The sequence below is a fragment of the Rhipicephalus microplus genome, chromosome 8 (assembly GCF_043290135.1).
Source record: "Rhipicephalus microplus isolate Deutch F79 chromosome 8, USDA_Rmic, whole genome shotgun sequence".
NCBI classification, from domain to species: Eukaryota; Metazoa; Arthropoda; class Arachnida; order Ixodida; family Ixodidae; genus Rhipicephalus; species Rhipicephalus microplus.
The window spans coordinates 52,959,543-52,984,159 of record NC_134707.1 but is presented as its reverse complement, the minus strand read 5'-3'; the positions used below and the strand labels follow the sequence as shown (position 1 = coordinate 52,984,159).

The following is a 24,617-nucleotide window of genomic DNA, read 5'->3' as shown; positions in this document are numbered from 1 at the left end:
CCTAAAAAGATTCCAGCTCTGGCATATTTGGTGAAGGCGGTGAACGCCAGCAAGAAGCTGTAAATATTTTCCATGGGTACATGTTTTCCTGTCTGTTCCTGATAAACAAACCCTAAGACAGACACTGGAACAACAGAGCACTCTACTTTATCTGACTTTAATAAATGAGACCTTCTGCAATATCTCCACTGCCACACAGGTAATAGCAAGGTGAAGAATGTTATGTGATCTAGCAAGTTAGTATTTGTATACAATATTGTCAGTTATGCACTACCAATACGTAGACTATGGAAGCAGCAGAGAAGGCGGCCTTTCCTTCCTCCTTCTAATTTTCACCCACACATAACTTCTTCTTGCCCTCCCTATCCCTTCCCTACCAGTTTTAGTTTCTAGTACACATGGCCATGCTAAAGGTTAACCTCTCCTCTATTTCACCAGATACTCATCACCCCCACATCACTTCTCCTGACCCGTATTTACATATTCTACTCCTCTTCTAAGCATGACTTTCCTTCACCCTCTCCCCTTCTCATTTTATTACTCCTCTCTCTTACATGTATATATAGTCCTCACCCTTAGTTCCCTTTTTCCTTGCTATACTGGGGTGCCCATAGCTCGAATATTTTCGCACTCTCCTTTTTTCTCACCCTCACTCTTTCCCATTCCATGCTTTGCCATAACCTACATAGCTATGATATTCTGACTTAATATCGTTTATATTACGAGATACTACTATTATAGCGAGATACTACTAGTAGTATTCGCTATAATAGCGAATACTACTAGTAGTATCTCTTACTTTTTCTCTTACTTTATTGTTATTTAGTTTGATGGTTTGAATACTAACATGCCATTCAGTTTTGTTGTGTTTTATTTAGTGATGTTTTCTTTTGAATAATGAAAAGTCTTTTCACAATTCGTGCTTGTTTTTTTAGCTTGTTTTATGTCATTATCTCACGCGTATACTCATCTGATGTTCATTGCCATTCTATTCCTAATTAAATTATTATTATTTTCTCATTGTTATTCCTCTTAGGACTTGTATAATTATTGACATTTAGTTCATGTTATTGTTTGTATGAAAATTGTACCAATTCATGTATGTATTATTTTTATGCTCTCCTTACACAATGCCCTGTTGGGTCTGTAAGGTATTTTGAATAAATAAATAAATAAGTAAATATCTGTGCTATCCCGCTTTGTTTCTTTCCCTCTTTCTTTGTCTCTCTCAACCCACTCCCCCCTAAAAAAAGTGCCCATAGCAAGCCGGTAATTTCGTTTGCCTTAATACTTTTCTGTTACAATGCCTGGATACTCGGTTAGCTACGACGCTCGCCTTCGCTTCTTGGCTACCTTATTTCAAACCCCTTGTCACAAAGAAATCTGTTTTTGTTGCCTTTGTTTATTTTCTTTATTGCTATAGCAATTATATGGACACTCTACGCAGGATTTTAAGCCAATTGGTGATCACTGGTCACTTTAATGCCCACCATTTCCTATGGGGAAGCTCCAGGGTCACCTCTGGAAATGCATTCAAGAAGAATGGTGATTTGGGCTAGTTGGTTTGAATTCATGATAATAAGAGTTGCAGCGCGAGCACGAATGGGCTAGAAGAAACAGGCGAAAGTCGAGGTACGGAAGGCAAAGAGGACAACACGAGCGCTGACTACCAACTGAATTTTATTATTCGCAGCACACATGATAATATATACAACAGGCAACCTTTGAACAGCACACGTGAGCAACGTGACATATTCTGGGGAATGTTCTGATAAAAAGAAGGTACAAAAATGGCTAACCCTTATCTATAAGCGCAAACTCTTTGTCATGCAAGGCCACCGAAGGTTGGCTCACGCATCCGTCACCATTTGTTCTAATAAAGTACGCTTCAGCTATTTCCCGAGTTAACTTGTCCATGTGGCGTGTCAGCACACTCACGCCCAGAAATCGAGGCTGGCACCCGCAGCTTTTGCAGTGCAAAACAAGGTTTGAACTGATTCCTTTGCATATATCATTCATATGTTCTCCTAACCTTTTATTAATGCACCGCCCAGCTTGGCCTATATAACAACGACCGCACGTTAAAGGAATTATGTAAACAACACCAACTGCACAATCTACATATTTACTTATGTGTTTTACGGCGCATGTCCAACTTTTTTTGGTGATTCCACTAAGTCGCTCATCCGTCATTCTGCAAATCGGGCTTACTTTGCACGGAGCTGACAAAACTACATCCACACCATATCTCGAGCCCACCTTCTTCAAACCATGAGATATATTGTGGAAGTATGGGATGACTGCAACTCTTTTTCGCTCCTTATTTCCTCCTGCATTTTTTTGTTTTTGTTTGATTCTTTGCAACAAGGCTTCGCACACTGAAGAAATTACAGATTTTGGAAATCCTGCTGTCAGAAGTCTGGTAATTTGCATTGTTACACTATCAGTCATCTTGTGTAGGCATAACTTGGAAAAGCCAGCACTTACAGCCGACGAAGCAATAGCTCTCTTGACCAGTTTTGTGTGGCAGGAGGCATAGTTTAACAAGGGTTTAACACTTCGCGGTTGGTATTCCCAGCATACGTGATTTGGAAACACTGTATTATTAATATCTAAGTACCTCAGTGATCCCTGTTGGGGAACTTCGCAAGTGAAGTCTAGCCCACCTCCATGTGTTTTAAAAGCACTCAATACAATTTCAGCCGGTTTTTCCTGTTAGTTACGGAAGGCAGCAGAAAAATTAAATAGTCGTCCACATATCTGAAAGCGGTTTGCACCAAATCTACAATTTTATCACTGAGCATGGTGTCAATCTTGGCAAGAAAAATGTCACTCACAACCAGGGCGACCCTTGAGCCAATGCAAACTCCCTTGCGTTGTCTATAAAGAGACCCTCCCCACGACACAAAAGTGGAGTTCAAGTAGAAAAGCAAGAGTTCCATGAAAGAATTAACACTGACACCACAATCATTAATAAACAAATCTTCATGATTATCCTTGGTTATACAATCTCTAACATAATTTAACAATGTTGTCCTCCGTATCTCGACTTTCGTCTGTTTCTTCTAGCACATTCGTGCTCGCGCTGCAACCCTTATTATCATCAACTCTGGAGGAAAAAATTTGATGTCCTTTGCCTCGAAGTGTGAACTTTGCGTTTGAAATGATGGCAGCTCTACATGTTTACGCGGATCACCTTATAGCAGCTGTCTAGACCTTATATTGGTTTCTCGCTCACTTAGTAGAAAAGTGCACTCGTTTTTGGCTCTGGAATCGCGGAGCAGTGACCATATTTCAACTTATTTGCGGATAGCAGGTTTCATCAGCTCCAAGTCCTCCAGAAACCTCAAATACATATTTGCTGAAATTCAAAGCGTTATTGAAAGACTGCTGTAGCAATGGCTCATCCTAAATCTAGAGTACTCGATAAAGGATTCCCTGCAAAATAGTACCACGCATTTACTTTTGAATATTTACAAGCGCACCGATTCTGACATCGAGCTTAAGAAACTTCACGCAATACATCGTCGTGCAGATGTAAGTATAGATGGACAAAGTGCATGAATGATTTGAGAATGGCTAAACGAATTCGAAAGAAAATGTGACGGCGCATGAATAAACTGGCTTGTCGGCGTTGCACATCCTTCTGCGAGTCGTTGGATCCGCGAAAGCCCCTATCACTGATATGGCCAACTGTCCGGGGTCTTAGCGCGACCTTTGGTCAGCGACATCCGCTTAAATCTGTGGCACTTCACCTACGATGCAGTGAGATTGACGCCGCAGAATTCTTCTGTAGAACAATTGCCGGCGAGTCCAATTTCACGGAAATAAGAACGGAAACACTTGCCAACCCAACATCCCCACGTGATCCCCGTATGGAATGCCAGTTTTCTATGGAAGAGCTAGAAGCGGCACAGACACTGTGCAGACGTTCTTGAGCACTCGGACCTGACGGCATTACGTACCGGGTCCTTTGTAATCTTGGAGACGAAGCTCGGAAGGCATTCTTACGCCTATACAACTACTCCTGGAAGACTGGTACGGTTTTCCAAGCATGGAACTCAAGTTGCCTATTCCACTTCTAAAAGCTGGTCAATCTTCTTTGAATATTGTCTCATACTGTCCTATCTCGCTTGCCAGTTGTGTGGTTATAAAACAATGGAACGAATGATTCCAACACAAATGGAGTGATATTTGGATCACTACGAAATTATTCAGTAAACATGACTGAATTCCGGAGCGGCAATTCCTCAATCGACAACGTTGCTGATCAGGTGAGATATGTTGAACACCAGAAAGCCTGTAAGAGACTGTGTGCCGCCCTGTTTCTAGAAGTTAGGGGCTTACGATAATGTCACCCATGAAGCCATTCTTAGTGCCTTGGAAACTGTAGGTCTTGGTGACAAGATATATATGTGGTAGTGGAGCTACTTACAGCTGAGATCATTCTATTTTATGACAGTGAATGGCCTAACACCTGACAATTGCAACCGCCGAGGAGTCTCTCAACGGGGGGGGGGGGGGTTCTAAGCCTTACACCTTTCAATCTTACCCTAATTGGACTTGTCGAGCTCCTCCCAAGCACTGTAGAACTTTCCATCCACGCTGACGACATCTGCATTTGGACATCAGGTGTGACAAGGCTTCAGCTTCGCGCTCGCCTTCAGAATGCTGTTACAACGACGTCATGCTACCTTTGTAAACAAAGTCTGGAGGTGTCCTGTGGAAAATGTGCAGTGGTAGCGTTCATGTGGAAGCCGATGTGTGCTTACAGCATATCGATTAACAAAGAACACATATCGTTCAGCAGAAACCGCAGGTTCTTGGACATAATATTCCCAGGCATGCGCAAGAATATTATTAGACAGAAAGCTGTCGTCCTGTCGGATAATAATAGACAGAAACCATGGGACGAGATTACACATAAAAAGTTTAGCAGCCTTATAAAGAAACAGCCTACTTTTTTGCGGCCAAGCCCGATCGGTGGTAGATCTGGGGTTTTGTAGCGCAAGTTTTCCGCTGAAGTACTGAAGAACAGTGAATTTCTTTTCAAACAATCACCATCTTTCTGCGCATATTTAAATAACATGCCCATCAAAATGTTTGAAAGAAAAATACGAACATTGGTTAAGTATAAAAGTTGAAAGACTGTTCCAGCTCTAACAATAAGACAGCATCCAGTGGTAGAAAAGAAGACTTCTTGGTTTCAGAATTATCTAAAACACTTCAGAATTTTTGGTTGCGCCGGCGTGAACAAACTGTGCTCCGCCTAGTTATTGATAGAATACTGAGTGCACGCGGGACTACAGAAGGAGAAATCTGCGTGGAAAAGTCCTTTACAAAACCAACAGAGTAAACGACATTTGAAGGATTATTAATTCACTGCCGCAGCATTTGAACGTACTGTATCAACCACGAAAGATGAATATGATAAGAATCACTTCGACTACCTATCTGAATTAAAAAACACTCAAGCATTATTCAGTTTCCTTTGTTGTACAAAGAATATTCTAATACCGGGAAACGTGGACCAAATAGTTTATACCTCACAACAACTACAAGAATCAATAAATCGATTAGCTGAAGGATTAAGAAATAGGTTCACAACGTGCCTGCCAAATTCTGTGTCCGCGCCAGCTGTTTTTGAGTACACAGCAGTATCAGCTTTCCAATTCGATAACGCTATGTTAAGGTGTGCAAATGCAGTACCAGGGCCCAATATGGTGTTGCAAATGCAACTCTATAGATAATATATCAGTGATTCCTCAATTATCTGCTAAATCTGATAATAAAACTACTCCAATCAGAGAGCATTAGTAGCTTATGAGTGGAAGATTGCTAAATCTATACCACTGCTTAAAAAGCAGGTGACTGGCTTTAATATCAGCATTATAAGACCAATGGCGTTAACATCAAATGCAATGATACTTATTGAAAGATTTCCTTATTGTCGTATATTAACATTTATTTATGAACAACTGCTGTTGAGCCCCAGTCAAAATGGCTTTAGATCTTAACATTCAGTATGAAATCGCATTAAGACCTTGATAGTCAAGTTTATATTGCACGGCGTAAAAAACAGTACCCAGCTTTACTTACCTAAGACATATGCAAAGCATATTGCCACCCGCACGTAGTGGGTCGAGGGCAAGAGCGGCTCTCGCCCTGAAGGAAAAAGATCGCATGCTTCTACTCTGCTCGAGAGCCAGCCGCGACGGACGCACTATTCAGCAGCTAGCTACTCGGTGGCATAATAAAATCCCCAGTACTTCTGAAGCTTCGGACAAACTGGTAAAGGTGCTGGGTAGCTTTAGAGATGTTGCTCCCCCCTCCCCCAAAGAGCTGGGCTTCTTGTCCAGTGCCACTCAACACCCCCGTGCATCGGCCAGCCACCGAATTAGTAAATTACCTCCAGAAGTCGACGATACTGTTTCCACCACGTGGACAAACATGACAAGCGCTTCTGTGCAACTCCGCAAACTGGCACGGAAAGCAAGACGTCGAACCGCTATACGTTGTAAAGCTCACGGGTCCAGGCGACGACTCATGCCAGGGAGCACGAACACGTTGAGGTCTGGGCAGCACCTTTAACCAGTGGGACGACGCGGCGAAACTGGGTCGTGTCTCTTTCTACCTCAATGACGTGGCACATACATGGCATCAAAAGTGAGAGGAGCAGCTGACGTCATTGCACGAATTCCCCAGTACACTAATGCAGCAGGCCTACGCCAGCGCTGATCGCGAAGAACGAGCTATTCTGGCCCACGTCCAGCTGCTAAACGAAACTGTGACCACGTACGTGAAAGGCATAATGCGCCTCTTCCAACCAGCCGACCTATAAGCATGACGGAGGACAAGAAGTTGCGTCTCCTGATGTGTGGTGTCGAGGAACAGCGTTTTGCCTATTTCGTGCCGAGCCCTCCGAAGATGGTCATAGAGTTCTTGTCCGAAGTGGATACAGAGAGGGCCTTGCGGCCATATCTCTCTGTATTTTATGTACTTGTGTCGCATGGCGTGGGCCTCTCAGCAGGCTGCCTTCTGTTTCTCAGGAAGAGTATACCTTATTTATCCATAGCCTATAGTGTTGACCAAGAAGGGTGGCAGACACAATGTGATTTTGTGTTGTATGATTTGCCGTGGCACCTAATCAACGTGTATGACTTTAGCAATGCACCACGGCACACTAGTTTCTTTGATAGTTTGGCTACCTTGCTAAATCCGGACCGTAACATTGTGCTTATGCACGATTTCAACTGCGTCTGCAATCCATCCTATAGTACCGGGCTTAGTCGCAATGACAGGAGTGCTGAAGTGCTCTCGCTTATACTTGAAAATGCAGGGCTAGTTGATATGGGATCACTCAACAACCCGCCCTTGTATGCGCATGCACAAGGAAGTACGCATACGCGCCTTGATTGTATTACGTTTCAGCACCACTTATTTCCCGCGACGTGTCATGCAAAACGGAGCCTATTGCCTTTTCATATTACTGCATTGTTGTGGGGCAGATAGGTAGCAATGCCCCGCCGTGGTGGTCTAGTGGCTAAGGTACTCGGCTGCTGACCCGCAGGGCGCGGGATCGAATCCCGGCTGCGGCGGCTGCATTTCTGATGGAGGCGGGAATGTTGTAGGCCCGTGTGCTCAGATTTGGGTGCACGTTAAAGAACCCCAGGTGGTCTAAATTTCCGGAGCCCTCCACTACGGCGTCTCTCATAATCATATAGTGGTTTTGGGACGTTAAACCACACATATCAATCAATCAGATAGGTAGCAACATTCGATCTACCTACAGACCACAATAGGTTCTTCAATTGTGAGCGACCAGGGGTTTACTGCACGCGTCAACGTAGCACTGAGGAACTGTTTGTCGGCTGACATGCCATTGTTCGCCTCTTGGGAATTATTCAAACAAAAAGATCGGGCAATAGCTGTAGAAATTGAATATGTGAGGTGCTTCAACAGAAAACTAGAAAAAAGCATGCTAAAGCAATATCTTGAAAATTTATATGAAATTGAGCATGAGACCCCTGGTCGCTATACAGCCGAAAATGCTAACGCCAAAAACAATCCCCAGAGGTGTGACGCTTTACGTTACAGAGATGCCCGGGTTCGATCCCGCAATACTCGTATTTTGCATTCAGAGGAGCCAACACGTCAAGCTTTAATCGATGAATATTGTAAGGCTAAAATCAAGTTTACACCTGACATTTACTCGGGAGGATTATTGGTCAATAGTTCTTGTGAAAATACGACGGAATTCGAAACTTATTACAAATATTTGTTCAGCGCCTCTTCTTAAAATGACAATGAAGATCTGGTGACGCAGATTTTGTCATTTGTGACTCCTCTAACTGCCGAGGAATGTGAATCTATTAGTGGGTCATTCGTTATAGAAGAAATAGAACTTGCCGTTAAAAAGTTACCATTGTAGAAAATGCCAGCACCCCATGAAATATCCGGTGAGTTTTACAAAGCAGTTTAATCCATACTGTACCCTGTGCTGCTCGACATTTTCACACTGAGTTTGAATCTGGAGACGCTTCCTCGCTCTTCCACTCAAAGACACAATGTTCTAATTTCAAAATGCTCAGATAGAGAAAAACTTCGTCACGTTGATGGCTACAGACTAATTATATTGTGCAATGTTGATTACAAAATTTTTGCAATCGTACTTTCAAACAGGCTTCAATTTGCAATGTCAATACTTATTGGTGCCCATCAGACGTGCGGTCTAAAAGGTGCTCAAAACAAACTAATATACACATTGCTCACACAGTATTAGAACATTGTTCACACTGATATGAACAACTGGCAACATTACAAGTAGACGTAGCGAAAGCCTTTGATCGGGTTCGCCATTCTCTTCTGTTTTCTCTTCTCGAACATTCCAACGTTGGCTACACCATATTTTAAGGTGTAAAAGTATGCTACAATGAGTGTTCAACACGTTTAGTTGTTATTGGCTATCTTTCAAAGCCTGTGTTTTTTTAACTCGTCAGTGAAACAGGGCTGTCTGTTGTCGTCAATGCTTTTTGCTCTTTACTTGAAGCCACTGTGCTTAGGTGTAATTCGATCTAGCAACGTCCGCGGTTTCATTGCTTATGGGAATGAGGTAAAGGTATTGGCGTATGTGGATAACCTAGCGTTCTTTTGCACAAATCTTTCTAGTATAAAAATGGTGGTGTCAACAGTCGGAGAATTAGGAAATTTTTCAGGGGCACGAATGAACTTTGCTAAAAGCTTGGGACGATGTTTTGGCCCATGGACATTAAAATCAACCCATTTTTAGGGTATAGAATTGTTTTGTGTTTCACGACAATACCTAGGCGTTCCACTGGATGCATATCGATCAAGTGCAAATTATCGGAAAGGACGTGTACCCACCCTAAAGCGCTATGCCCAGACCTCTCTATGTTTGGCAGAGCTAAAGCATGCAACCTGTTTTTGGCAACAAAAATGTTCTACGTTCTGCCAATAATTTGTGGTTTGAGGGTTTACATACAAAAATTTCACCGTATATTTGCTACCTTTATTTGAACATCAACTTATGAACCGATGAGGCGAGATAATATTTTTAGACCTGTCTGCGCAGGTGGTCTAGGTTGATACACCTTTTTATTAGACAACTGGGTTGGCGATTTTTCTATTTTCGTGACTGTGCTCACCCACTGCTTTGAACATTCTGGCTACTGAATTTCGCAGATGCTTTACCAAATTTAGTGGTATAATCGCCTCCCTCTCTGCAAAGGTTTATGCGTGAAGTATTCGAATCAGTGCATTTCCTGACAGCCAGGTTCTCTAATGAGTACTTGTTCTCTAGCTAAAGAAAAGACCTATATTATAATGTGTTGGATGCGCTCTTTCCAACGCCACTTTACCGCTCACTATATATTGAATTCTCCGGTCATCCCGTGCTATTACGTGTAACGATAGTGCCTATTTCACCAATTACCAAGACATTTTTTTTACAAAGTGCATACAGAAAGAATATCTGTAAAAACCTGGTCAAACACCAAAGGCATATTTGTATCCTCAATTAACTGCCGCCTCTGTGAAGTTCCAGAAACAATCGAGCATTGCTTCGTTAGTTGTAAGGACACCATAATTTTCTGCGACGTCCTGCAGAGGGCTATCAAAAAAACATCTGGATTTAAATTCTCACAGCAACCGTTATCTTGTATCAGACACGTGCCTCGGTCTGAAAAGACCGGGCTTCAGGACTCAAATAAAGTTTTGTGAAGGAATGAATTAAATGCAACAAAATGCCCTTTGACATGTTGTTGTTATGGGGGCATGCATAGTTTGCGAAAAACAAGCATGTTGGACAGGCATGTGGAACCAATGGTGTCTTCGCGATGCCACTTTGTGCAAATGACTGTGCGGCTAAGGGACTTTTATGACCAATTGCAATTTCAGCTGCACTGGTATGCTAAGTTCATGAAGTGTGCTACTCAAATACCCCTTTAGAATTGTGTTGTATGAGATTTACTTTGTAACATTTATTGTACATTTGTCGACTCGACCCTATGTATGTTGTACGCTATGTACACACGTACGCCGCTTTTGTATTAAATACCATGTAAGGAAAAACAACTGGTGTAGCTCAGTGGTAGAGGACTGGGCTAGCCCATAGCGGACTCGGGCATGCCTCCCTAAGGCATGAGCGGGTCCGCTAGGTCATGCATGCCTAAGGCAAGTTTGACAACATGTTACAAGCACTGGCGTAACTAAGGGGTAGAATATTGGGCTGGTACCTAGCGGACTTGGGTTCAAGCGCAACTGTGTCATTGGTACAAGTTTTTTTTTCTATTTTCGCGTGATGTGGTTACAGGCACTGGCGGCGGCGGCAGCCGTGGACAATAAAAACTGCGCGTGACCCGAAAAGTGATCTCATAACAGCTTTCGCTGTAATAACTATTTCGTCCTAGCAGCAGAAGCAGGTCTTCTATTTGAGGCCGCACATCACGGTATCAATCTTGCGCCTAAGTGTTGCGGGCACGTTGCACAGCCCGAAAGGCATAACGTTGAATTCGCGTAGCCCGTCGGCGGTTGCAAATGTCATTTCCTCTTTATCCTCTTCATGCATAGAAACTAGCCAGTATCCTGAACGCAGGTCAAGGCAGAGAGCGCACACAACCGATCATGATGGCGCTGACACCCGGCACCCGGTGAAGAGGACGACAAAGCCCTGGATTGGTGATGATGATGATGAATATAATAATTTATAAAAAAAGCATATATATATATATATATATATATATATATATATATATCTTCTGCCAAGTTTTCTTTTCTACCCTTACCTCGTAATCTATCTATTATTTTCATCGGAAAATTCAAATTTTCCGTGAGTCTAACGTCTATTCGCAGCGAATCGCAAATCTTAATGGTCACGCATACTTGAGTCAAGTGAGCAGGATTTCACCAATTACAATTAGTGTTACAACTGAAGTCACTGAAATAATACAACCTTTAGTGATAGCGTCAAGTCAAGCCACTTTCAACTCGAGATGACAAGTTAGCAGCGGCTGAGATGAAACGAGCAGAGCATTAAGATGTCAGCACTTGAACTGAGCCCTTGACATGCGCCTAGAATGTACATGCCTAAAACTTTTTTAGTTTGAAGCATGTACGAAGCAAAAATATTTTTAGTGAAGCATGTATGAAGCGAAAATATCAGCTGACATTGAACCCAAATCAAGTCTTTTCATTTATGAGTCATGATACGATGACAAAGAGGCCGAATTTAAAAATTGTTGTGCCATAGATAAAAAGGCAAGCCAAGTTTGAAAAGGCTCACTTCTCGGCGTCATAAGGTCACGAATCGAGAGCCATATTAGTATGGCCACACACGTGGCATCAGATGTGTTATGTTTTGACTTAATTTGGTATCATTGTTCATGGTGGTATAACGAGGACAAGGCAAACTGTGGTCCAATAGCTGTCCTCTTAGCGTTGTTAAAAGCGCAACATGTACAGTGCATAAGTAATCAAGTGAAAGTTTGACTGAGCTTTCTGAAACCATGTGCTTTATAATAATAAGGTAATAATAATTTTCGAGTAAATGGAGCTTGCAACGTAACACAGGTGCCCTAAATATAGGATGCAAATTCAGCGTAAATCACTGTTTACGTTTTTATTGAAAAGCAACTACAAAACTTTGTCCGCCAATACATGCGCACCATGTGTGTGCCGCGAATGCGCTGCTTTTTGCATCAAGGTATATAGTGAGCTCTGCAATTGTTTTGTCTTGTGCGCGTTATCACTACCACACCACTCCCTAAGGTTGTACAAAACGTTTATCGCACGTGCAGAGCCCTCAAAAATGGAGGCTTCTTCAGCGCAGGTACGCTGAAACGTTGATGAGTTTTTGAATATCGACAGCCCCAGATGTCCACGTGATAATCTACTGCTTCCGTTTTTTTAGTTAGCGTCATCTGTAATGAAATTATTTGTCTTATTCGACATTCTTAATATGTGATTGGCACAAGGGCATAAGGCGATATTAATTCCACAGCGTAAATTTTGGCACACGCATGGAATCGACGCAAAATAAAGCAACCATCCTTGAGGAAGTCCACTTACATTTATTTCAGTTTTGTGCAGTGTGTATCAACGCATTAAAAAAGGTGCGTTCGTAAGAAGATAACATTTCAATAAAGAACGCTCAACAAGAAATGCAGTCGCTTGACAAATGGAAAACACATTATTGAAACAAGGCTGCTTTTTAGGTTTTCTGCTTGCAGTGGAAGTGCGTCTTCCCAACTGCGGTTCTCAGCCGTCTTTTATGAACGCTTTTTTCCTGTAGCTGCCCTGAAACAATACATCTAGCTCTTCAGAACGGAAAGGTCCAACTAAGAATTTTTTCAATGTCGTTCCTACATCCTAGCAATGTGTCAGTGCCCCTTAAAAATATATCTCTAGTCAGCGAAAAAAAAATCTGACTGACGTGACATTATTATCGCCATTGGTTGTGGCAGATTCGTAACCTTTAGGAAGTGCTGCAGTGAATACAATTTAGGGGTCGAAAATATCCTGGCTTCTACAGATGCAGTGTTGTTCTGTTTTAATACAGGCGCAATTACGTTTTACATACTCGAGGACCACCGTTTCTAGAATGTCGCGCTTGCGCTTGGCCTCAAAATCAAAATACTTGTTCCGAAGTCCTTAAGCACCTCTCATTACGCAACGAAGGAGTTCACAAGCATGAGCAAGGCACTCCTTAGACTTCTTCGATGGAGCGCTATTTTCGGTAACTATATCTGGTATTACACAAGCTAGTGTTTAAGTGCTGCGAATGTTAAAGTAAATGCACAATCACTCCGTCAACCATTACTGCATGTCATTTCTTGCATAACAAACCCTTGTGTAGGGAACTATGCGAACGACGAAGAAGCAGCATGAAATGGCAAGCCACAGCGTTGGTGCACGCGCGACCCGAGCTTGCGTTTGTTTTGTATTTTCGGCCTGTTGGCGTTCCTCGCTCTTCTGGCGTTCCTCGGCCTTCCAGTAGGTCTGTACGTGAATAAACTGCGTGACATCTGGTGGAGGTGTGTGGACTCTCGTACAAACCTGGAACTTCGCTCCCGTAAGCTTCCCCCTCTACGTGACACGAACATGGCCACCGAGACGCCTCTCCAGGTGGGACCTTCGACCGTTCATGTCACTTGCGGTGCCGTGTATCCTCAACGAGACCCTCCTATCTTCACGGGCTCCACTGAGTCGGACGTCAAAGATTGGTTGGCGAGGTACGACAAAGTCGGCGCAAGTAACAAATGGGACGACCCAAGTAAGCTTGGCTACGTCACATTCTACCTTGCGGACACCGCGCAGCTGTGGTTTAATAACCACGCAGCTGACATTACTACGTGGTCTGCATTCAAGACGGCTATTACGGACGTCTTTGGACGACCTGCGGCACGCAAGCTTCAAGCCGAGCACCGTTTACGTCACCGTGCACAGCAACCAGGCGAGACCTACACGGGCTACATTGAAGATGTGTTGCATCTATGCAACCGCATCAACTCTACCATGCCTGAGGAAGAAAAAATCAGGCACATATTGAAAGGCATTGACGACGGCGCCTTTCAGATGTTGCTCGCGAGAAATCCCCTCACCATTGCTGTCCTCGTTTCCCTCTGTCAAAGCTTCGATGAATTGCGTAGGCAGCGCGCAATTGCTCGTCAAGCCATCACGACGCCAGACACGCTCGCAAGCTTGCACCTGGCTGCCCATCCTACCGACCAGCAGCCGCTGCTTTCGACAATCAAGGACTTCGTCCGCGAAGAGGTAGCGCGCCAGCTGTCACTGCTGCCACTGACACATGAGCCCACGCAAGCTTTGGCACCGGACCTCCAACACGTCATTCGGACCCAAGTCGCTGAAGCCCTTCCGCCGGTGCATCAGCAACCACCAGTCACAATGCCTCTCACGTACGCCGCCGTCGCTGCTCGGCCTACGCAACAGCGTATGCCGTATGCTCAACCTGCCACGCCACCCTATGTCGTGCCTACAACCCCAATTGCGGCGCCGTATCCCTACGCGAGATCTCCAGCTCCATTTTATCGTCACTCAGACGCTTGGAGGACGCCAGATAATAGGCCCATCTGTTTCACCTGTGGTATCGCTGGACACGTCGCCCGCCACTGTCGCCGAGATCCCCCTCCAGTCGACGCCGTGGGCCGGCCAATGGCGTCGTCGTCTAGGACGCCATCAAGGTACACCACTGACGGTCCTCGACCCTACGCAAACCAACGGTCACCATCGCCACGACGACGCTCCCTGTCACCTATGCGTCGCCGACCTGCTGCGGAAGAGGGAAACTGATCGCTGCAGCTCCGGAGGCAACAGCTGCATACAATTCGAACTGCTTAAGGCCTCCATCTTTCTCGCCGCAAAACGTTATTGACGTCAATGTTGAAGGGACCGCCGCACAAGCGCTTATCGGCACAGGGGCCGCCGTTTCCATAATCTGTGAGCCCTTATGCCGCAAGTTGAAAAAGGTGACGACGCCTTTTTCGGGCCTGATGCTCCACACGGCCAACTCGCAGTGCATAGAACCTACAGCTGTGTGCACTGCACGTGTCATTATCCAAGGTGAACTTTATGCCATTGAATTTTTTGTGCTGGCATCCTGCTCCCACGAAGTCATTCTTGGATGGGACTTTCTTTCGCGTCATCGGGCCATCATAGATTGCTCACGTGCAGAAGTTGCCCTTACACCGCTGCCAACCTCTTGTTTTGTGGATTCTCTTCCTGAACCTTACAAACTTGTCGTTGTTGCAGACACGGAAATAGCTCCGAGAACATCCGCCCTTGTAGCCCTGACCTGTACGGCCGCTCCAGCCGGAACTGTTTTGTTCACTCCGTCTGACGTATTTACCCGCCGCCGTAGCCTACACCTGCCCTTTGCCGTACTCACCGTGGAATCCGGTGCTACCGCCATGCTCGTCGCGAACTCGCTATCGTCGCCAGTTACCTTACTTCGCGGAGAATGTTTGGGTAACATACAAGACGTTGACCTCTTGCGCCCTCTAGAGTTCGCCGAACACGCACCTCACCTCCAGCTCAATGCTATGACGCCACCTGTGGCCACAGTGCCCGCGCCAGACTCATTCCAGCCCTCTGTTGCCGCTGAGCTATCGCCGACACAAAGAAGCGAACTCTTGTCCCTTCTTCGAGAGTTCCGTTCTGTCTTCGATTGCGCTCAACCATCTTTGGGTCGCACAGCGAACATCACGCACCACATTGACACCGGTACTCATGCTCCCTTACGCCAACGACCATATCGAGTTTCAGCGGAAGAGCGCCGTATTATCAACGAACAAGTCGACGATATGCTCAAGCGTGGTGTCATCCAGCCATCGCAGAGCCCTTGGTCGTCCCCTGTTGTACTTGTGCGCAAAAAGGATGGGTCTATCCGATTCTGTGTCGACTACCGCCGGCTCAATAAGATAACTCGGAAGGATGTGTACCCGTTGCCACGCATCGACGACGCTCTCGATTGCTTGCAAGGGGCAGAATATTTCTCCTCCTTAGATTTACGCTCAGGATATTGGCAAGTTCCAATGGCTGATCCTGACCGATCGAAGACTGCATTTGTAACACCTGATGGGCTGTATGAGTTTAACGTCATGCCGTTTGGACTCTGCAACGCCCCAGCTACCTTCGAACGGATGATGGACACCATCCTTCGCGGCTACAAGTGGAACACGTGCCTTTGCTACCTAGACGATATCGTCGTTTTTTCTCGCGACTTTTCCACTCACCTTGTTCGTCTTCGTGCTATTCTCACGTGTCTCACCTCTGCTGGCCTTCAACTTAACATCAAGAAGTGCCATTTTGCCGCACGTCAGCTCACCATTCTGGGTCACGTCGTCTGCAAAGAGGGTGTTCTCCCGGATCCGGCGAAACTCCGCGCCGTGGCCGACTATCCGAAGCCCAATTCCATCAAGACGCTTCGAAGTTTTATCGGCCTGTGCTCATACTTTCGTCGATTTGTGCGCAACTTCTCTTCCGTCATCGCGCCTCTTACCAACCTGTTGACAACTTCCAAAGGCATTTCTGCTTGGTCAAAAGAGTGCGACGAATCCTTCACCGCGCTTCGGCGGTTATTATTATCACCTCCAATTCTACGACATTTTGACCCTGATGCGCCTACGGAGGTCCACACCGACGCCAGTGGTGTCGGTCTTGGTGCTGTATTGGCTCAACGAAAACCAGGGCACCAAGAATACGTGGTCGCTTACGCGAGTCGAACCCTCAAGAAAGCCGAGTGTAATTATTCCGTCACGGAGAAAGAGTGCCTCGCAATTGTCTGGGCTTTGACGAAGTTCCGCCCATACCTTTATGGCCGCCCTTTCGAAGTCGTTACGGACCACCACGCTCTATGCTGGCTATCATCGCTCAAAGACCCATCGGGGCGCCTTGGTCGTTGGGCGCTTCGCCTACAGGAATACGACATTCGTGTTGTATACCGATCCGGCCGCAAGCACTCCGACGCTGATGCGCTATCCCGCTCGCCGCTACCGGCTGACCCAGCCTCCTCGTCACCTTCTTCAGCTGTCATAACACCAATCGACTTCACAGACATGGCATCGGAACAACGCAAAGATGTGTGGATTTCCAAACTCCTCGCCTTTTTGACTGATCCGTTAGCTAATTTAGTGTCAAGAACTATCCGCCGTCAAGCCACACATTTCGCTATTCGAGACGACCTACTCTATCGGCGGAATTACACGTCTGAAGGTAGGAAGTGGCTGTTAGTGATACCCAACCACATGCGCTCGGAAATCTGTACTGCTTTCCACAACGACCCGCAAAGCGCTCACGCTGGCGCTCTCAAAACGTACAACCGTCTACGTCAGCGGTACTACTGGCGCGGCATGTACACATTTGTCCGCAAGTACGTACGTGCTTGTACTGCATGCCAGCGACGTAAAGTCCCACCTCAACGCCCTGCCGGTACACTTCAGCCTCTGCCTTGTCCAGCGCGTCCATTTGACCGCGTTGGTATCGACTTATACGGACCACTTCCCACGTCGTCTTCTGGAAATAGGTGGATAATTGTCGGCGTGGACCACCTCACGCGTTACGCGGAGACAGCAGCACTACCCGCAGCAACCGCGAGGGAAGTTGCGTTTTTCATCTTGCGCAACTTTGTTCTTCGCCATGGTGCTCCCCGTGAACTTTTGAGTGACCGGGGGCGTGTTTTCTTGTCTGACGCCATTCAAGCGTTGCTCGCTCAGTGCAACATGGTTCATCGCCTGACGACAGCATATCACCCGCAGACGAATGGCCTCACAGAACGATTTAATCGCACTCTCGGTGATATGTTGACGATGTACACAGCTTCAGACCAGACTAATTGGGACACTGTCCTTCCATTCGTCACGTATGCGTATAACACCGCTACGCACGCGACAACAGGATTCTCCCCTTTCTTTCTGTTGTACGGACGCGAACCATCGTGCACGCTAGACACTATCCTCCCATACACGCCCGACTCCTCTGAGTACACTGCAATTTCTGATGTTGCCAGGTACGCAGAAGATTGCAGACGATTGGCCCGTTCTCTGACAACCGAGGACCAAGGCCACCAGAAGCTACGGCTTGACACCGGCCGACATCTCTCTACTTTCACGACTGGTGCTCTCGTTTGGCTCTGGGTTCCACCGAGCACTCCTGGCCTTTCGTCGAAATTACTGGCACGATACCACGGGCCCTACCGCATTCTCGCCCGTACGTCACCCGTCAATTATGAGATTGAGCCATTGACACAGTCTCATGACTTACGCCGTCGTGGCCGAGAAATTGTGCATGTGAGTCGCCTGAAGCCGTATTACGACCCCGCTATAGTGACTACGCCTTAAGTCGCCAGGTTGGCTACGCTATTCACCGGGGGCCAACGTAGGGAACTATGCGAACGACGAAGAAGCAGCATGAAACGGCAAGCCACAGCGTTGGTGCACGCGCGACCCGAGCTTGCGTTTGTTTTTTATTTTCGGCCTGTTGGCGTTCCTCGCTCTTCTGGCGTTCCTCGGCCTTCCAGTAGGTCTGTACGTGAATAAACTGCGTGACACTTGAAATAGATAATCATATACATTGACCGATATTATCTACCATGAGCTCACCAACGTATTTCAGTAGAGATTTTTAGAATCAGAGAATGCATGCAAGAAACTTGGACAATGGCGCGTTTTTTTTTTGTCGGGGATAATGAATTACCAACTCAACCAACAGTCTGTCCATCTTGGTCTCTAGAAGTAATACAGGCGATCAGTATGAACGAACGCCTAATAGAGGCAGTTTATTGCTTGTCACAATCATCTACTAGCTTTGGATTTTGATAACACTAGACAGCGAACTCGCCATGTCCTATTTCTCCTTCATAAACGGAGCATAGGTGAGCGAAGGATAAACATGAACATTATCCTTAATCAACTAAGGATAAATATCTCCAGTGTATGCTATTTACAGTCATCATTTATTTGGCTTATTGTTTTCGTTCCGGAAAGGTCTCATATTTGGCGGCAGCAGTCCTAGCAAGTTCTATATATTGAATAATAATGAAGAATGTAAAAAATGAAACAGCCTTCATATGGAGAAATGTTAGTGTAGTGTTTTATATCTGTCCTACACTTCTCCGCAGCTTTCAATATAAGCGGTAGTACGTAAATACTGATTAAAAATTGTAACTTGACCATTGTAGCTGCAGTTGTTGCATGAATGACATACTTCAAGGGCACTAACTTTTACAATAAATTTGTTTGGGCGTCATATGAGAGGTGGAGGGAATACAATTGTACCAATGCCTGTTTTTTTTTTCTTTTAGCACTTTGTGATGCCTCTTCGAAAGCAGTCATAAGCAAGAGTGTACCTTGTAAGTTCATTCTGTGAAAGAAGCAGTAAGCGGTCACCCTTTTTTATACTTTGTTTCTTTATCATTTATGAATCCTATTACTGCACTTATATTTCTAGATGAAGCAGCTAATAGGCAGATTGAGGCATTGCAGGTTTGAGCAGAAATTTATTTTGCTTGATGAAGTTGGTGTTACTAATATTGGAAGCTGAAACCATTGCAAAATAAGTCAAAACTTTGCCGCAAGGCGAACCATTGAATCTGATAGCAACAAAGTGAACTGTTATAGCGCGTAAAGCTAGCAGGTAACTCTTTCGGATTCGTTCTCGCGCAGCTTGAGCACAGGCTTGTTTAAGATGTCGCGTTGCTTCACAAAAGGCTCTACAGGCAGTTCTAAGTGAATAGAAACTCCCGAAACTCGCCGAAAGTTTTAGAAAGGTTGCTATCACAGAAAAGCTAGCGCACGTAAATGAGTTGAAATATTGTTATTGTTTTAGATATGACGCACTTGATACTATCAAATCTGTCGAACCTTCAGAATGTGTTGTTCTTGCTAGTTCCGTAGCTTCTATGGTCATGTCTTTGCCAATTTCGAAGTATGTAACTGAATTTGCATGTAATGCGTTGCAATCCACTCTATTCATCCCAATAAACACCAGTCCAAATATTTAGTAGCATCACCTGAGGAAAAGGGGAGAGACATGAAGGAAAGGAAAGGCAGGCATGTTAACCATTCTAGGAGGACTGGTATGCTACCCCCCCAGAGAGGGGGAATAGCGAGAATTCCAATCATCTCAGTCATTAACACTGCCTGAACCATAAAACAATATTTATTAGCATACTGCGGACGCAGAAAACTCAGCGTACATTCCTCAGTGGCGCTCATATATTCAATAAACAATTGTATCGGGTCAGTTGGTATGAATCCATTTTGGTAGGAAGCGCAGCCACTATTACACAGAACAGCGCTTGTGTTTTGTGTTCTGTGTAATAGTGGCTGCGCTTCCTACCAAGATGGCTCATATATGGAAGGAAGCGAAGCGCTGCATGTCCATGTGCTAAAATTTAAGTGCGCGTTAAAGAACCCCAGGCAGTCAAGTTTTCGGGAACCCTTCGCGGCGTTTTGCCTCCTAAAAAATTGTGGTTCTGTTTCGTGAAAAAAATGTAATAATATTAACAATTGTATGGGCTTTACATCATAGAACAACAACAGTAATAGAAGAGGCTGCAGTTTAGGGTGCCACAGATTTTCACACGGTGGGATTCGTTAACTTGTCCCTGAATGTAAGCACAGGGCGTTTTGTCACTTGTTGCCGACTGAATTGCGACCAACGCGCCCATCGTTCCATTCTGTGACTTTCGGGTCAGCCGTCAAGCACCATGACCACTCGACACCTGCGGCATGTAAAACCTCCGAACATTATTATTATTATTATTAATATTACTATTATTATTATTATTATTATTATTATTATTATCCGCAAAATGACGACATGTAAGAAAAATAACTTCTTAAACTCAAGCTGGCAATAAATGCTACCCGCCCTGTTTAGAACGCAAGGTGTCACGCGGTCACGCTCGATAGCACGAGTTTGATTCCCTGTCACGGCAGCCGCATTTCCATGAGGACGAAATGCGAAGAACATGCGTGTTTTCATACATAGGTGCATGTTTACGAACGTCGGGTCGTTGGCGTCGGGTCGTTGCTCTTTTCATGTACCGGACGGCACCGTCAAGCCGGGAAGCCAGCACCAGTCATGAAAACATCGACGACAACCCTGAGCAGCAGAGAAGGCCCAGGAAATAAGGTCTACTACCGAAATTCGGGCCTCTACCTCAGCAGACCCGGCAGACCAACACCAAGATGGCCGCAGCAACGATGACAAGCCCTGTGCCGCATGCACCGATCCTGCTCCGGCACCCCGAAAAGACTCCGACCTTCCATGGTTCAGCCCTTGAATACCCGGAAAACTGGCTGGAGGCATACGACCGAGTCGCGCTTTTCAATACCTGGACCAGCGAAGATAAGCGTCATGATGTGTACTTCGCCTTACAAGATGGCGCTCGCTCATGGTTCGAGAACCAGGAGTGAACCCTGACAACATGAGGCACATTACGCACTACATTCCTCGCTACATTCACGGGCGTCATTTTCGCAAGGAGAGGGCGAAGCACTGCTTGAACTGAACCCTGTTTGCAGCTTCCAAACGAAAATGTGGCATTGTTCACGGAAGAGATGACCAAACTCTTCCGCCACGCCAACCCCGAGATGCCTGAAGAAAAAAAAAAGCCCAACCTGCGTGTTAAGCCTGTTTCACATGCGAGCGACCAAGCGGTGCCGTTCGCGGCGATGATTGGCGGGAGGACGCGCGGACGCGCGTGGATGATTCCACGAGAGATTGACAAGGGTCCAAAAGTTGATATTTTAGATTTCATTGACTATTTTGTATTTCGTGCACCTCTCACCAGGTAGCCTGAAAGTCAAGTTTGTTTTATGATTAACGGCATAACTTACGAGAAAAAAAAATCACACTTCACCAAAACGAAGGCACCAATTTCGTCACCTGTCATTTTCAAAAATTGCAGATGCTATAAAAAGACAAATATTTTTGTTTCAAGGAAGATATTTTTTACCTGAAATGTATGTCTAATGAAGAATGAATTCGTGTGGTTTCAAGTTTGCAGACCGTAAGAAAATATCTTTTAAAAATGTCTAATTTTGCGACAGTTTAAAATAAATTACTTATTCCCCATTTTCTTTTCTCCGAAAGTAATGAAAGCAGCGTTTTCAAACTTGACACGTTTTAAGGATATAGTGTGTTCATTAGGTACATAAACTATTGCTGCCGTAGGGCAAATGTAAATTTTTATATATTGCCTCGAAATTCTCATATTGGCAAAAGTGAACTCCACAGAAACTTGAATAATAAAGAAAAACCCCATCTTCGATTTTTCATATAATCTCGTAAATAGACAACCGAAGGCCATCATACAGTATTATAGAAAAACATGTTGCATTATTTTGTTTTTAGCGACAATATTCGTGGTACAAGTCAGAGCTTTTCGAGAATGCACTGATAAGTAGAGAAATCTAGAAATCGTAACGTAAAAGCGGCAATGAGCTTTAAACGCGTATAAACGTGACCTTATTTGGTGAAGAAATGCTGTTTTAGCACTGTGACAAATACGTACCCATGAAGGCGCATTTATGCTCCTGAAAACACAGCGCTAATGGAGGAAATCTTCGACACAGTAACTCAGTTGCAAAACATCTGTCTATATTTGCAGATAAACTCAAACAGTAAAATTTTCCAACGCAAGTGTTGGGTCTCGCTAGAAAAAGCATATGCGCTTGAAGTACCCTCACTGGTATTTTGGTGGTGACTGCGTGAAACAAGAGATGCGCTCAAAATGGCTGCATCTTTTGCAGATCACATTTAACAGTAGACAGTGAAATTTTTTACACCCTTAAGGGTGTAAACTGGCTTGTCGCCAGAGTAACACCCCATGGGTGTTTTCAGATACACCCTACTGAAAGGGTGTTAGCTGAACACCCTACACGAAGGGTGTTCAGCAAAATGCTAGGGTGTTCTTATACTTCAACACCCTTTTAAGAGGGTGTTGAAAGGGTGTGCGACCTTCGACTAAGGCATTATTCGAAGGTCGCAGGTTCGGTTCCTGTCCATGGCAAGTTATCTTTTCACCCACATTTCTTTCTTCACATTTACATTACAATTCGGTCTAATAACTTCCTCTTTACTTTCCTTGGCAATATTGTCTGTTTGATCTCAATATATATATATATATATATATATATATATATATATATATATATATGTGTGTGTGTGTGTGTGTGTGTGTGTGTGTGTGTGTGTGTGTGTGTGTAAGCTTACTGAAATGCAATGATATTCCTCAAAGCCTTCTTTGTAAAGCCGACTACAGAAATTTAGACTGCCTGCTATGGTTACACAATAAATACAAATATTTAGTTTTAAATAGCATAAGCATCTCCGGTATATCAATTGGTGGCTCAGTGAGTTGATACAGCAAGGGTGCTTGGTATGCATACGTTTGTGTAGTCACAATAACACATTATATTGAAAACATTATTACCCGTAACAGTGCACACGTCTCATGCAGGATGCAGACATATACGTATTTCAGCAACTTAATTTGCAGTTTCACTTGGTATCGCGAAACCATGCGAGTTCAGCCTCATGTAGTTCATTTCAAACTTTCTGATTATACAAAAATAACAGAGCTGCTTTGGTAGACATCGTTTCCACTTATTGATAAATATCTTTTCCCACTTCCTAAAAGTAGACATATATTGGCGTAAGATAAATGTCAAGTACATGTAACACAACACACGTTTTCTCTCAACTGAAAGGAAACACATTTATTATTATATTTCATACATACTACAGTTAGAGCATTTTACCGCCAATATTCGAACAGGTAAGGTCAGCGGCTGAAGAAAGATGATTAACAGATCAGCCCTCACCCCATGAAGCTTCACCACATATTAAAATTTCAAGTTTTATTTTTCAGCATCTTTCTAGGTAATAAAGACAGCATCAGCATCCATTTCTCAAAAACACACTCTTCACAACAAAATCAAAATGAGAGCCGACCGGTGGAAATGCCTCAGATAGGCTGACCAAAGTTTCGATAGAAGAACCTATCTTCGTCAAAGGTGCCTAGCCTTCTCATTCTTGGCATATTAGATTCAAGGGGGTTAGTAAAGGACGTCTTGTCCTGGTGGTGGCATGTGTCCCTGTTGGCAATCGTAGCCTGAAAAAAAAACTATAAAGCAGAGGAGTGCAGTTCTTGCTTCATTTCAAGTTGGGTGGTAGTGATTCAGAATGTTCTCAGAGGGCGGAGAAAAAAAGAAAGGAAAAAAAGGAAACACCCAAAGTAGGAGCGGTGTGCTGCCAATGGGTGGCCGCTACAGACACGAAAAAAGCAAAGAGCTTGAATGTTCGAAGCCAACAGACGGTCCCTGCGTTTGGCCATCACCAAGGGTTGCCGATGATAACGGCCAATGCTGTTCTCGAACATCTATGAATGGGACTCATAAGAAAGAGGTTACAAAAAGGCGCAAGAGAGAAGCAGGCGGCTACTTTTAAATGCTAAGATGTCAAAGGTAAGCGACACCAGATGTGTTCGGAAGACCACGTGTTTATTGGGGAAGGTCATTGGTTAAAATATGCTTTCACTATCCCCGTAGGTGTCCCGCTCAACGGAATTGCCTCAA

At 44.7% G+C, this 24,617-nt stretch overlaps 1 protein-coding gene across 4 annotated transcripts in view; it reads left to right on the top strand.

Annotated features, from left to right (window-relative positions):
* Positions 1-13,035: 13,035 nt before the first annotated feature.
* LOC119186491 (snake venom metalloproteinase leucurolysin-A) overlaps positions 13,036-24,617 on the top strand; it is a 122,029-nt gene continuing 110,447 nt past the window's right edge. For 2 of the 4 annotated variants that reach the window (XM_075871820.1, XM_075871819.1), the window contains exons 1-2: positions 13,036-13,252; positions 19,334-19,381. In XM_075871820.1, the coding sequence (XP_075727935.1) occupies positions 13,207-13,252; positions 19,334-19,381 (94 nt within the window). In that variant the 5' untranslated portion in view covers positions 13,036-13,206. Of the gene's footprint in view, positions 13,253-19,333; positions 19,407-24,617 lie in introns of all 4 variants that reach the window. The other 2 variants (XM_075871822.1, XM_075871821.1) reach the window with 1 other exon arrangement.